We start from the raw sequence: 13,077 nt of genomic DNA, 5'->3' as shown, positions 1-13,077 counted from the left end.
GGTTATGTCGGGTGAGCCCAGACTCAACTGCCCCTTGGCAGGTCCTGCTCTCTGGTACTGGCCTGATTGAAATTAGCCTGTTTGAAATATGGGCAGGGCACTCATCAGTCTGAACCTATGAAACACGTAGCCTAGACAAGTTCATAGAGATGAAGCACATCAGTGGTTGCCAAGGACTCCTTGTGATGGGGGCTGGGATGGAGGCTGGAGGACTAAAGGGGGTGGGGGTTTATTTTGGAAGTGATGAAAGTGTTTTAATGGTGATGCAGTGATGACTGCTCAGCAGTGCATATGCTAACAGCCACTGATATGCACACTTTAAGTAGGTGGATTTCTACTTTATTTACTTTTCATTCCTTCTTCCCGCTCCTTCCCTATGTCTTTTTTTTTTCTTTTTGGGTCACACCCGGCGATGCACAGGGGTTACTCCTGGCTCATGCACTCAGGAATTACCCCTGGCGGTGCTCAGGGGACCATATGGGATGCTGGGAATCGAACCTGGGTCGGCTGCATACAAGGCAAATGCCCTACCCACTGTTGCTATCGATCCAGCCCCTCCCTCCCTATTTCTTGGGGCCACACCCGGCTGTGCTCAGGGCCTACTCCTGGTTTCAGAACTTGAGTACTTTGTGCAGTGCTGGGGATCAAACCAGGTCGGTTGCTTGCCTGACAAGTGCCCCTCTCCCTCCAGCTCCCTGTGGTGAAGATGGCACACCAGGAAGGGCTCTAGGTTGCACACCAGGTTCCGATGCATGAGTACTTGGTAAATGTTCTCCTTCCCTTGCTGCACTTGCACACGTGCTGCCAGAGGGGGCACTTCCTGGCCAGAGCACACAGGTCTCTCAAACTATGGTGCATACGGATTGGGGGTAGGGTGGGGTGTCTCACAACTTTGTGGGTACTTGCACACACCTGGCTGTAGTGTGACTGGAAATCGCTTGTGGGACCACAAATAGCAGAGAGCAGAGCTTCCAGTTCACATTCAGCGTATGGGGACACCGTTGATTTGAACAGCGAGGCAGATGCTAGAAGCCTCCCTGCTATTCCTTGGGTCCTAGGCAAGTGGAGTGTGTGATAGGCAAATTATATTTCATAAAACTATATCATATGTGGATTTTATTCCTATAATGTGTGTTATATTTTATTAAATATTTCATTTGGGGAAACGGACAGAATTCCTCAAAAAAATCATGCTCCCACATCAGATCCACATTAGTCTTAAAACCCCAGGGGTACTTAGTGTCATGCAAAACCTGAGCAAAATCTGGGAGAAAAAAAGAAAATGTAGTGATGTGATGACTGGGTGAAGGCCCCTGCTAGATTTCTATAATAATATATTCATATTTCATTTTGGAGAATTTTGTTTACTGAAACTCCATCTGCAACCTTGCAGAATGACTAAGCCTAACAATCACAGCTACAATGAGAGCACAGGGTCTTGTAAATTTTGTTACTAGTGTACAGTGCACTTTAAGTGCCTAAAACAGTGATTGACACAGAGTAAGCTCACTTTGTCTGTCTCTATCTCTGTGTGTGTATATGTATATGTGTGTGCATATATATAATACACATATACGTATATATTTGGGGTGGGGTTTGGTTTGGGGGGCCACACCTACAGGTGCTGGGGGCTTCTCCCGGCTAACTACTCTGGGCTCCCTCTCCTAAGTTAGCAAATAAGCAAAGCACAAGCTCCTTACCCTTTCAGCTGTCTCCACCACCCTCGATAAACATCTTTTTATTGGAGAGGTTGGTTTGGGGGGGGCGCATCAGTGATGCTCAAGTTACTCCTGGCTCTGCACTCAGAAATCACTCCTGGCAGTGCTCAAGGGACCATAAGGGATGCGGGAGATGGAACCCCGGTCAGCTACATGAAGGCAAGCGCCCTCCCCGCTGTACTACCTGTACTATCTCTCAGGCCCCAACACTTGCTTTTTCTGGCCGGGGCACACCTGAAGGTGCTCCGGGTTTACTTCTGGCTCTGTACTCAGGAATCACTCCTGGCGGGGTTCTATTCAATTTAAAAAAAAAAGTGCGGATGGATTAAGGGCCTACTGTGCACCAGGAATCTCCTCATTCATTTCCACCCTGGAGGCATGAGCTGCCCGCACCCCACCCAAGTCCTCCACCCGCTAGGGGCGCTGTTCGCAGCACCCGCTTCCTCCCCACAGCGCTTTCTCGCCCTGAGTGCCCTTTGACCCCGTGAAGTCGTTGCCCAGAGTTAAGATGGCGGCGTCAGTAGCGACCGGGCAGCTGCGGTGGGCCGTTCGAAGGACGCCCCCCTGGCCGGGCCCGGGCCGTCGGCCGCACTCATCCCAGCCCCCTCCAACCGCGGCCGCCGCCGTTCGCAGCGCCTTCCTGAGCTTCTTTCGGGACCGCCATGGCCACCGCGTGGTGCCCTCGGCTTCCGTGCGGCCCCGCGGGGACCCCACTTTGCTTTTCGTCAATGCCGGCATGAACCAGGTGGGGGCTGAGCCGCGCCGGCAGGGCGGGGCTTGCGGGCGCATGGCGCGCGGGGATTGGACGAGAGCGGCAGGGGGCGGGGCCCGAAGGCGGTGCCGCACAGGCAGGGTTGGGGGCGCTGGTTAAGGGTCCCGAGAGCTTGGCCGGCCCTTCTAAATAGGGGCCGCGTTCATTAGTAGCAGGTGTGCCGCCGATGGGGCAGTGTCGGGGGCTGTTTGGCTTCATGTCCTTCGTGTTTTAAAATAAACCGATTCGTGAGGCCGGAGTGGTGGTGGTCCAGAGGGTAGGGCGTTTGCCTTGCATGTGGTCGACCGGGGTTCCATCCTGGGCACCCCATATGGGCGCCCTCACCAGCCCCGCCAGGAGTGACCCTGAGCGCAGAGCCAGAAGTAATCCCTGAGCACCGCTGGGTGTGGTCCAAACACCAAAAATAAATACATAAAATTCATTCGTCAAATAAATATTGATTGACCAGTTTGCTAAACTATGTTCCCTCAGCATCTGGCTTTGTGCACCTCTTACCCTCTCCAGACCAGACGCCATTGTCTTCATCCATAAAATGGGCGAGACGGTCGCATCCCTATAAGTACTGACATTGTTAGGGAGTGCCCTGTGCATTCTGTTCTGTACCCTGGAGGTTCTGGGTATGGTGGAAGAGGCTGGGATGAAGGACACAGCCATGCCGTACCCTGTTCTCAGCCACCAGCAAGCACATTTCTCCCCTTACCACTCTAGTAAAGGGTCTGTTTCATAATTTATTTTTCCCCTGTGTGCCACCCCCCATACAACTGACGGGAGGCACCCAGGTCCCCCATTGCCTTCTTGACCAAAACCACACTGCCATAGCTAGCCCATCTGCAGCCCTCTTTGTCCTGTCCCCCACACCCCCCTCCTACTGAGGGACTGGGCTAGACCTCTTCCATCCTCTCCGTGTGTTTCCAGTTCAAGCCGATCTTCCTGGGTACCGTGGATCCCCGCAGTGAGATGGCGAGCTTCCGAAGAGTGGCCAACAGCCAGAAGTGTGTGAGGGCTGGAGGCCGCCATAGCGATCTTGAGGATGTGGGCCGGGACCTCTCTCATCATACCTTCTTTGAGATGCTTGGCAATTGGGCCTTTGGGGGGGAATATTTTAAGGTGAGTGTCTCCGGGAAGCCCCTGGGATTAGGAAGGGCTCGTGTTCAGCCGAGACGGGGCTCGTGACAAGCCCTGTCCTTACTCCCTGGGTCTGCTTAGGTGGGTCTCACACTCGACAGGCTGAGTGCTAGAATCGGACTGTCTGCTGCCTGATGGCTGGTCACTGCTGGTAGGAACACACAATCAGTGGTAACAGGAGATGCAGGAGGGAAGTCATCCCAGGTCAAGTTGGCGAGGGTCTATTTCTTGGAGAAGTAGTTGGGGAACTTGAGAGAGAGGAAGAAGAACGAAGCTTTCTGGGCAGGAAGAAACTCGAGCAGAGGGGCCAGGAAGATAGCAAATGCCGACATGGTCCCCCAAGCACCACTGCCAGTAGTCCCCAGTCACAAGAGGGAATTATCCCCCAGCATCACAGGGTGTGGCCCAGACAAACAGAAGCCAGAGAGATAGTAGAGCAGGAAAGGTACTTACTTGGGGGCTAGAGCGATAGCACAGTGGGTAGGGCGTTTGCCTTGCACGCAGCCAACCCGGGTTCGATTCCCAGCATCCCATATGGTCCCCTGAGCACTGCCAGGAGTAATTCCTGAGTGCAGAGCCAGGAATGACCCCAGTGCATCGCCAGGTGTGACCCAAAAAGAAAAAAAAAAAAGGAAAGGTATTTACTTTGCACCCAGGCAACCCAGGTTCCATCCCTGATGCCACATCTGACCCCTTGAGCAATGCCAGGAGTGATCCCTGAGCATAGCTAGACATGACCCAATATCCGACCCTACCACTCTCCAAACAGATAAGCACAAACCCTCTGGACACGAGGTGGGCAGGCAAATTGGTGGTCAGACATTGAGGATTGGGTTCATGCAACTCCGTGGGCTCTCCATCCTCTGCCTCTGCACCCCACCCCCACCCCCGCAGGAGGAAGCTTGCAGCATGGCCTGGGAACTGCTGACTCAGGTCTACAGGATCCCTGAGGACAGGCTCTGGGTCTCTTATTTTGGTGGTGACCCCAAGATGGGGCTTGGCCCAGATGTGGAAAGCAGGGACATCTGGCTCAGCTTAGGGTGAGTCCACACCTCCACTTTTGTCAACTTGCAGAGGGTGACCAACATCCATTGTCAGCCCTTTGGCATATGTCAGGGCGCTGTGAGCATGTCAAGGCGCTGTGAGTGTATGTCAAGGCGCTATGAGCGTATGTCAGGGAACTGTGGGCGTATGTCAGGGCGCTGTGGGCTCAACCCCTCCTGTTTGCTGGGGCCGCAGAAGGGGCACTTGGCCCAATGGGTGTGTCTCCCCACCAGGCTCCCCACTTTCTTCCCAGGGTACCTATCAGCCGTGTGCTTGCCTTTGGACCACAAGAGAACTTCTGGGAGATGGGGGACACTGGCCCCTGTGGGCCTTGTACCGAGATCCACTATGACCTCGCTGGAGGGGTGGGAGCCCCTCAGCTGGTGGAGCTGTGGAATTTGGTCTTCATGCAGCATAACAGGTAATGGGGTCCTGAAGCAGGAGGAAATTCCCTGGCCAGAGTGGCCCTGGTAGCCCTTGGGAGCCTAGGGTGCCCTCGTGGGAGAGCAGGCCTGCAGTGGTGCTTCGGAGCACATCGCAGGCAACTCACGGCTCAGACCAGTCATGCTGCTCTCTGGCCTCGGCTCTCTTTCAACATGGACTTGAACTTGACGATCACTTAAGATCGGCTGCTGGGGCCAAAGAGATAGTACAGAGGTGAAGGCCTTGCCCCTCCCTGATGTCTGTTTGATCCCTCTAGTCCCTCAAACACCACCAGGGGATCACTCCTGAGCACAGCCGTAAATGACCCCTGAGCATCACCTGATGTAACTCCAGAACAACAACAAAATATATAATTATTGCCAATCTGAAGAGTTTTGTCCTGGAAACAGGGTGTCTGGGTTCAGCGAGTAGGGGCACCCAAGCAGGGGAAGGTGATCACCCTGAGGAGGAAGGGTGGGCCCCAGGGCCATCACCGTCTGCTCTTGGGGTGAGGCTGGGAATGGTTCCCTCCACTCCCTCCCCACCTGCCCCTGTCTTTTTCCTCTCCGGTCTCGGACCTGGGCTGGGGCCACCCCACGCTCTCCTCCAGAGAAGCCGATGGGAGCCTGCAGCCCCTGCCGCAGCAGCATGTGGACACGGGGATGGGCCTGGAGAGGCTGGTGGCGGTGCTGCAGGGCAGGTGCTCCACCTACGACACGGACCTCTTCTCCCCGCTGCTCAGCGCCATCCACCAGGTGGGCCCGGCCGCCTGCCCTGCCATTCCCTGCGCTGGCTGTCCAGCTTTGCAGAGACCCCGCTGTGCCCACCCCGCCCCCACCCCCAAATGGTGCGACCCCCTAGGCAGAATGTTGGGGGGCGTGGGGGGGCTGCCTCCTTAGTTTGGCCAGTCCAGCGGTGACCGACACTCCTGTGTCTCCTCTGCTTCCCAGGGCTGTGGGGCACCCCGTTACCAGGGCCAGGTCGGGGCGCTGGACGAGGGGCGCACGGACACGGCCTACCGAGTAGTGGCCGACCACATCCGCACCCTCAGTGTCTGCATCGCTGACGGCGTTTCCCCGGGGATGTCGGGTGCCCCGTGAGTCACATCGGGGGACAGTGGGGGACATCTGTGGGCGGGGCCGGAGATTGCCCACCCCCGTGCCACTCACATCTGGGCTCTGAACCCTCCAGACTGGTTCTCCGACACATCCTGCGGCGTGCCGTGCGGTTCTCTGCCGAGGTGCTGCGGGCTCCCCCCGGCCTCCTCAGCAGCCTGGTGCCGGTGGTGGTGGAGACACTGGTAAGGGCGGCACCTCGGGACCTCTGCAGGGCCTTCCTGGGGAGTCGGGGGGCTGGGCCAGAGATGGTGCCCCAGAAAGGGCACTCCTCCAGGGTGCAGCATCCTGCCAGCCGCTGGAGGATGCTGGGGCTGCTCAGGGACCCCGGGGCCCGCTTCTGCCTGGACCCCCTACAGACGCAGACACGCTTGGCAGAGTCCCAGGGTGGATATCTTGGCGGGGGTGTGGGGGGAGGCTGATTGCCGTCCCCCCTTCTTAGGCCTCTCCTCGTCCGGCAGGGAGACGCCTACCCGGAGCTGGGGAAGAATGCAGAGCAGGTACAGGCCCCGGCCCCGGGAGGGGGTTGCTGAGCTGAGGGAGACCCCCCCACCCAGCCCTGCACTACCCTGCGCCCTGCAGATAGCCCGCGTGGTGTCGGAGGGCGAGGCCGCCTTCCTGGCCTCCCTAGAGCGGGGCCGGCGCATCATCGACAGGACCCTGAAGCGCCTGGGACCTTCTGACCTGTTCCCAGGTGAGCAGGGCACTGGGGTGTACCCGCCCCCCACCCCTGCCCCTTCCATCCCCTGCTGTTCCCTCAGGGACCCCCAGCTCTGGCCTGGGAGCAGGGAACAGAGGATGACCCCGCTTTCCCCAGGCTGCCCAGATATGTGTGCCTCTGGGTGGTCTCTGGGTGGTCGGAGGAACACACGCCGCCCTGTCCTGCCCCCTTCACATACACACACAGATATATACACACACACCCTGTCCTGCTACCTTCACAAACACACACACACGCACACACGCACACATACCCTGTACTGCCCCTTCACATACACACACACATACCCTGTCCTGCCACCTTCACACACGTACACACACACCCTATGTTGCCCTGCCCCTTCCACACACACAAACACCCTGTCCTGCCCGCCCCCCCCCACACACACACACTCCCCCTCCTGCCCCTACCCCCTCCTTTCCCCTTATTTTCCTTCCTCATAGCTGAGGTCGCCTGGTCCCTGTCACTCTCCGGGAACCTGGGGATCCCCCTGGACCTGGTGGAGCTGATGCTGGAAGAGAAAGGGGTGCAGCTGGATTCTGCTGGGCTGGCCCGCCTGGCCCAGGAGGAGGCCCAGGTACAGGTTGGGGACCCCCCCACCCCAGCCAACCAGGGTTCTGTTGGCCGCCTCACCCCTCCCAGGTCTGAGCTCCTGGAGGAGGGGAGGTCCTCCAGAGAGCCATCCCCGCCCCCTGTCCATCAGAGGGGTGGGCGGACGGCCTGCCCCTGAGCTCCACGTGGGCGTACAGTCTGTGAGCTCCCCACGTGCCTTCCTGCAGCACCACGCGCGGCAGGCCGAGCCGGCACAGGAGCAGGGGCTGCAGCTCGACGTCCGCGCGCTGGGGGAGCTGCAGCGCCAAGGGCTTCCCCCCACCGACGACAGCCACAAGTACGACTACTCCCTGCACCCCAGCAGGGGTTACGGTGAGAGCGGGACCAGTTGGGTGGCCACTAGCTTGCCTGACCCAGATGGGTCTGACGTCCCTGCATTCCCGCGGCAGCCACTAGGGGGCGCTGTATCCCCCTGCTACATGGACTCGCCCTCCCCCCCACCCCCATCTCCCACCACCCCCACCCCTCAGACCTCTGCCCACCCCTCCCACTGCAGAGTTCAGCCCCTGTGAGGCGCAGGTCCTGCAGCTGTACACCGAGGACGGAAAAGCCGTGGCCGCCGTGGGGGGCGGCCAGCGCTGTGGCCTCCTCTTGGACCGGACCAACTTCTACGCTGAACAGGGGGGCCAGGCTTCAGACCGGGGCTACCTGGTGCGGGCGGGGCAGCAGGTGAGCCCCCACGCACGCAGGACGCGGAGGGAGCAGGGAGGGCGCCCAGGAGAAAGAAAGGCTCTGATCAGTCCACCGGGTCCTCGGCCCGGCCCTCCCCCAGGACGTGCTGTTCCCAGTGACACGCGCCCAGGTCTGCGGGGCCTTCATCTTGCATGAGGTGGTGGCCCCTGAGTGCCTGCAGGTGGGGGACCAGGTGCAACTGCACGTGGACAAGGTAGGGCCCCGCCCCGCTGCTCCTCTGCACCACCCCCCCACCCTATCACCATCACCTTCACCGGACCCTGGGTGACTGGCGTTTCAGGCCTGGCGCCTGGGCTGCATGGAGAAGCACACAGCCACCCACCTGCTGAGCTGGGCGCTGCGGCAGGCCCTGGGCCCCAGCACGGAGCAGCGGGGCTCCCACCTCAGCCCCGATCGGCTGCGCTTCGACGTGGCCACCCAGGTGAGCAGCACCCCAGAAAGGCGGGTGTGAAGGGATCGTTTCGGGGGGGATGGGCAGAACAGGGTCAATTCGACAGTGGGGTGACTCTGGAACTCTGGGGGGCCGCGGTAGTGAGTACCCATCTAAAGGGGTCATGCGCTGCCCCAGGATGTCTGATGCTGCAAACTAACGGTTTGTCGTCTGGGGAAGAGAAGGATGGTTGGGCCAGTGTGGGAAGTTGGAGGTTTCGGGCCCTGGGGTCTCCGCTGTCCATTCACAGGGACCTTGAGAGGTTGTCCTCTCCCAGACCCCTCCGCTGCCAGGCAGGGTCAGGCCAGCCCCTCTCTGCACCCCTGCCATCCCCTCAGCCCCCAGCCCCCCGCCCCCCACCCAGCTCCCTCGTTTCTGCTGTCACCCACATGATCTCTCATCTGCCTTGCCTGTGGACTGAAGCACTCACAGGGCGCCCGCCCCCCAATGCTCCTTGCTCCCTATCCTGTGCCCCTTGCAGTCAGCTGCCCCTTGAGAGCTCCCTGACTGAACACAGCTGCTTCTTGTCCAGCCACTTCCAGTGCCTAAGGAAAGGCCGGTAGGCCCGATGCCCAGGTAGCTTCAGAGGACAGCTGCCTGCTCCTCAGGTGTCTTACCAAGGGGCTGGGGATGTGCATTGCAAGCGTGAGGCCCCAGGCTTCAGCCCTGACACCGCCCCAGGAGCTTGCTCTGTTTGGAGGTCATACTGGACGATGCTCAGGGCTTCCTCCCAGCTCTGTGCTTCGGGGTCATTCCAGGTGGGACTCAGGGCTTCCTCCCAGCTCTGCACTCAGAGTCACTCCTGGCAGGGCGCAGATATTGAACTTGGGTCGGCCTTGTGCAAGGCAAACTCCCTACCCATTCTGCTATCTGGCCCCTGTAAAGATTGATTTTAACTCACCATCACACACGTTAGGTGCCAGCCTCCCTTGGGAGTCTGGGGAGAGTGGGGATTCTCTGCACACCACTTACATGCTCGAGGCCGTCTGGCATCCACCCCTTCCTCCCCACTAACCCCTCTCCCCCTGCCCTCCAGGCGCCCTTGAGCCCAGAGCAGCTCCGGGTGGTGGAGGGAACTGTGCGCCAAGCTGTGGAGCAGGATGAGGCCGTGTACACAGAGGAAGTGTCCCTGGCGCTCACGGCCCGTGTGCCAGGCCTGCGCTCCCTGGACGAGGTGAGCTGGGGGAGCCCTTGGGGTGGGGGTGGCCACCCCCTCTCCCCCTCCCAGCCAGCCAGCATAGGGACGTGGGGCCTCTCACTCTCACCCTCAGGTGTATCCGGACCCTGTGCGGGTGGTGTCGGTGGGGGTTCCTGTGGCCCAGGCCCTGGACCCGGCCTCCCAGGCGGCACTGCAGACATCTGTGGAGCTGTGCTGTGGCACGTGAGTCCCCGCCGGCCCACCTGGCTCTAGGGCTCCCGCTGCTCTCCCTCCCCCGCCCTTCCCTAACTTCCTGTTCTCTCTGCCCGCAGACACCTGCTCCGCACCGGGGCGATTGGGGACCTGGTCATCACGGGGGAACGCCAGCTCACCAAGGGCACCACCCGCCTGCTGGCAGTCACTGGGGAGCAGGCCCAGCAGGTGGGCGAGCCAGCGGGGCCTGGAGACGGGGATAGGACCCACGCACACGCGGGGGCGCAGGTGCCCAGCGGCAGATCTGTGTCCACACGGGTTCCCCAGGCTACTTCCAGCTGACTGCTCGGGGTCTCATGTGAGGTCCTGACCAGCCGTGCTCTGAGGGGCCTGGGCCCGGGAGAACAAAGCCAGAGCGCCTGGCCGTCCTGCTCTCCCCCTGCAGGCCCGCGAGGTGGGCCAGCGCCTGGCCCAGGAGGTCGAGGCGGCCGCTGAGCGACTGAACCGGGGCAGCCGGGACACCGTGCAGGCACAGAGGCTTTCCAAGGACATGGGCCGGCTCTCAGACGTGAGGGTCCCACACCCCCCCTCCCTCCCCCTCCAGTCCCCCTGCAGCCTGCCACGGGGTTGTGCTGGGTGGGACCAGGGTACGTGCGGCAGGCTGGGGATGAGGGACAGCTTCTGGTCTAGGCGGTGGACACGGCCCTGATGCCCCAGTGGCAGCGGCGGGAGCTGCAGGCCGCTCTGAAGACACTGCAGCGGCGTGCCAACACCGCCGTCCGGAAGCTGGAAGTGGGCCAGGTCTGCACCCCGAAACCAGAGACACAGTGGAGACAAGCCCCGGCGGTGGGGGGAGGGGCGCAGGAGGGGGAAGGGGGCAGCAGCCTTCTCCTGCCAGACACCAAGCCAGCCTCCTGCCCCCCTCACCCACCCCCTGCACTCTTGCCCCCATTCTGGCCCAGCCTCCCTCCAGGAAGCTGCTGTAATGAGCCCTTCAGCCCTAATGGCCCCCCCACCGTAGCACCTCCTGCTCCAGCCCCCGCCCGCCCCCGTCCATCTGTGCTCCAGCCTGGGGATGCGCACCTCAGTGGCCTATTTGTGGGGGCCAGGCGCTAAGGAGAGGAAGGGCAGTGGGGAGGATGGGGGTGGTGAGGACAGATGGACCCTGCCACCCCCACTCCAGGCTGAAGGTCACACTGCCAGGGAGAGAGATGAGGAGCGGAGGGGGCCTGTGGATGGGGCTTGGTGCAGAACTGGGGGGCCTTGCCTCCCAGGCCGACCCCTCCACTACCCTCCTGACCCTGCCCCCCCAGGCTGCCCAGAAAACCCAGGAACTGCTTAAACGGCACTCAGAGGGGCCCGTGATCGTAGACACCGTCTCTGCTGAGTCCCTCTCGGTGAGTGGGGGCTGGGCTCAGGGTCTGGACGCAGTAGGGGCCTCGGGGTCACTCTCAGCTCTCCTTGCCCAGGTGCTGGTAAAGGTGGTCCGGCAACTGTGTGAGCAGGCGCCCCACACCTCCGTGCTGCTGCTCAGCCCCCAGCCCCTCGGCCGCGTGCTGTGTGCCTGCCAGGTGGCACAGGTGAGGTGTGGGAGGGCACACACATGCACACACACACATGTACAGACACGCACACACAACCATATGAGCACAGGTGCTTACACGTGTACACACACGACTGCACAGATGCTCATGCCATATGCACACACACATGTACATGTTCAGTCACATGTATGCACACTGCTGATACACGTGGACACGTATGTATGTGCATGTGCATCCAACACACATGCTCACACCCATGCACACACTCGCACCATCACTGACCTCCACGCCCTGCCTTCTCTTAGCCTCACCGCGTCAGTCTCCCCACCCCCTGGTGCCTGAGCCAGGAGGAGGGCCAACTGCTCCACTCAGCGAGTGCACAGAGCAGAGGGTGGGGAGAGCCACTCTGCGTCACTGCCCCGGTGTCTCTGTCCCCAGGGTGCCACACCAGCCTTCACAGCGGAGGCCTGGGCGCTGGAGGTGTGCCGCCACATGGGGGGTAAGGCCTGGGGCTCCCGGGTGGTGGCCCAGGGCACCGGAAGCACCTCGGACCTGGAAGCTGCCCTGAGCATGGCCCGAGCCTACGCCCTCAACCAGCTCTGACCCAGGGCGCCCCGCCCCCTAACCCCTGGGAGCTCGGATGAGTCCAGATGGGGGGGGACACGCTGGTGGCTGGAGCCCTGGAGGAGCCTGAGAACAGCCCCTGAGCCTGAAGCCCAGGACTGGAGACCGGAATCCAGCTGCTGAACTGAAGAAGGGCGCCCCCGCCAAGGCTGCCACATGGACTGGGGACGGCAGAGGGGCCCAGTCACCTCCCTCCCCACAGTGTGAGTGTGAAGATACAGGTTTTCTGCCTGTGCTCATTAAAAAGTATTTCACAGAGGAGAGAGTGAGCTCTCAAAGGTTCTTTTGCTTTGTCAGCAGCAGACCTTCCCCTCCAGCAGCTGGCCTCTGGTGTCAGTCTCTCACAGTGTGGCCCCCCGCACATACAGCAGGTAGGAAGACCGCTGTGCATCCTGATCTGGGCCACGCCAGAAACCCACAAGCCAGACCCATCCAGGCACCCCGAAGGGCGTCTAGCACCAGGGTCTCGAGCTGGAGGCCAGCAGGGGTTGGGGGGTCCTCTTGGCTGTCCCTGACAGCAGTGCCAGCCCTGGGAGTCACAAACAGGAGGACCGTCAGCGCCTCCCTGAGAGTGAGCAGGTGGCCTTGGGCTTTCAACTTGTGAACTTGCACTTCTGCCTCTGGGTCATCTCTGGGTCCCACTTTGTTGATGAACTCAGCCACAACCAACTAGTCCGTTGCTGACTCTTGCAGGAGTCCAGCAGACCTGCTGTGTAGAGGTTTAACTTCTAGTGGGGAAACAGTCCACCAAAAAAAAAAAGGAATATGGGTGCCTGCTGGAGCATTAGGACAGTGGGTAGGGTGCTTGCCTTGCACGTGGCCAACTTGGATTCAATCCCTGGCGTCCCAAATGGTCCCCCAAGCACTGCCAGGAGTAATTCCTGAACATCACCAGGTGTGGCCCA

General features: G+C 60.6%; 1 protein-coding gene across 1 annotated transcript; it reads left to right on the top strand.

The window, feature by feature from the left end:
* Positions 1–2,226: 2,226 nt before the first annotated feature.
* AARS2 (alanyl-tRNA synthetase 2, mitochondrial) lies at positions 2,227–12,430 on the top strand. Its single transcript, XM_004605832.2, has 22 exons — positions 2,227–2,463; positions 3,406–3,597; positions 4,510–4,655; positions 4,913–5,080; positions 5,693–5,837; positions 6,033–6,178; positions 6,274–6,382; positions 6,659–6,697; positions 6,780–6,891; positions 7,362–7,495; positions 7,698–7,842; positions 8,027–8,199; positions 8,303–8,416; positions 8,504–8,644; positions 9,690–9,827; positions 9,925–10,034; positions 10,124–10,232; positions 10,450–10,572; positions 10,695–10,805; positions 11,318–11,401; positions 11,474–11,584; positions 11,987–12,430. Exons 1-22 carry the CDS (start codon positions 2,227–2,229, stop codon positions 12,149–12,151), a joined length of 2,952 nt encoding a protein of 983 aa, XP_004605889.1. The 3' UTR covers positions 12,152–12,430.
* Positions 12,431–13,077: the final 647 nt, after the last annotated feature.

Source organism: Sorex araneus, chromosome 4 (assembly GCF_027595985.1).
Source record: "Sorex araneus isolate mSorAra2 chromosome 4, mSorAra2.pri, whole genome shotgun sequence".
NCBI lineage: Eukaryota > Metazoa > Chordata > Mammalia > Eulipotyphla > Soricidae > Sorex > Sorex araneus.
This window is presented reverse-complemented; position numbering and strand designations above follow the sequence as displayed.

Bases quoted from the DNA above. Each gene is read 5' to 3' on its own strand.
- AARS2 (XM_004605832.2), top strand. From the start codon at position 2,227: ATGGCGGCGTCAGTAGCGACCGGGCAGCTGCGGTGGGCCGTTCGAAGG. The intron at 2,464-3,405 runs GTGGGGGCTGAG...GTGTGTTTCCAG, and splicing joins TCAATGCCGGCATGAACCAG to TTCAAGCCGATCTTCCTGGG. The intron at 6,179-6,273 runs GTGAGTCACATC...TGAACCCTCCAG, and splicing joins CCGGGGATGTCGGGTGCCCC to ACTGGTTCTCCGACACATCC.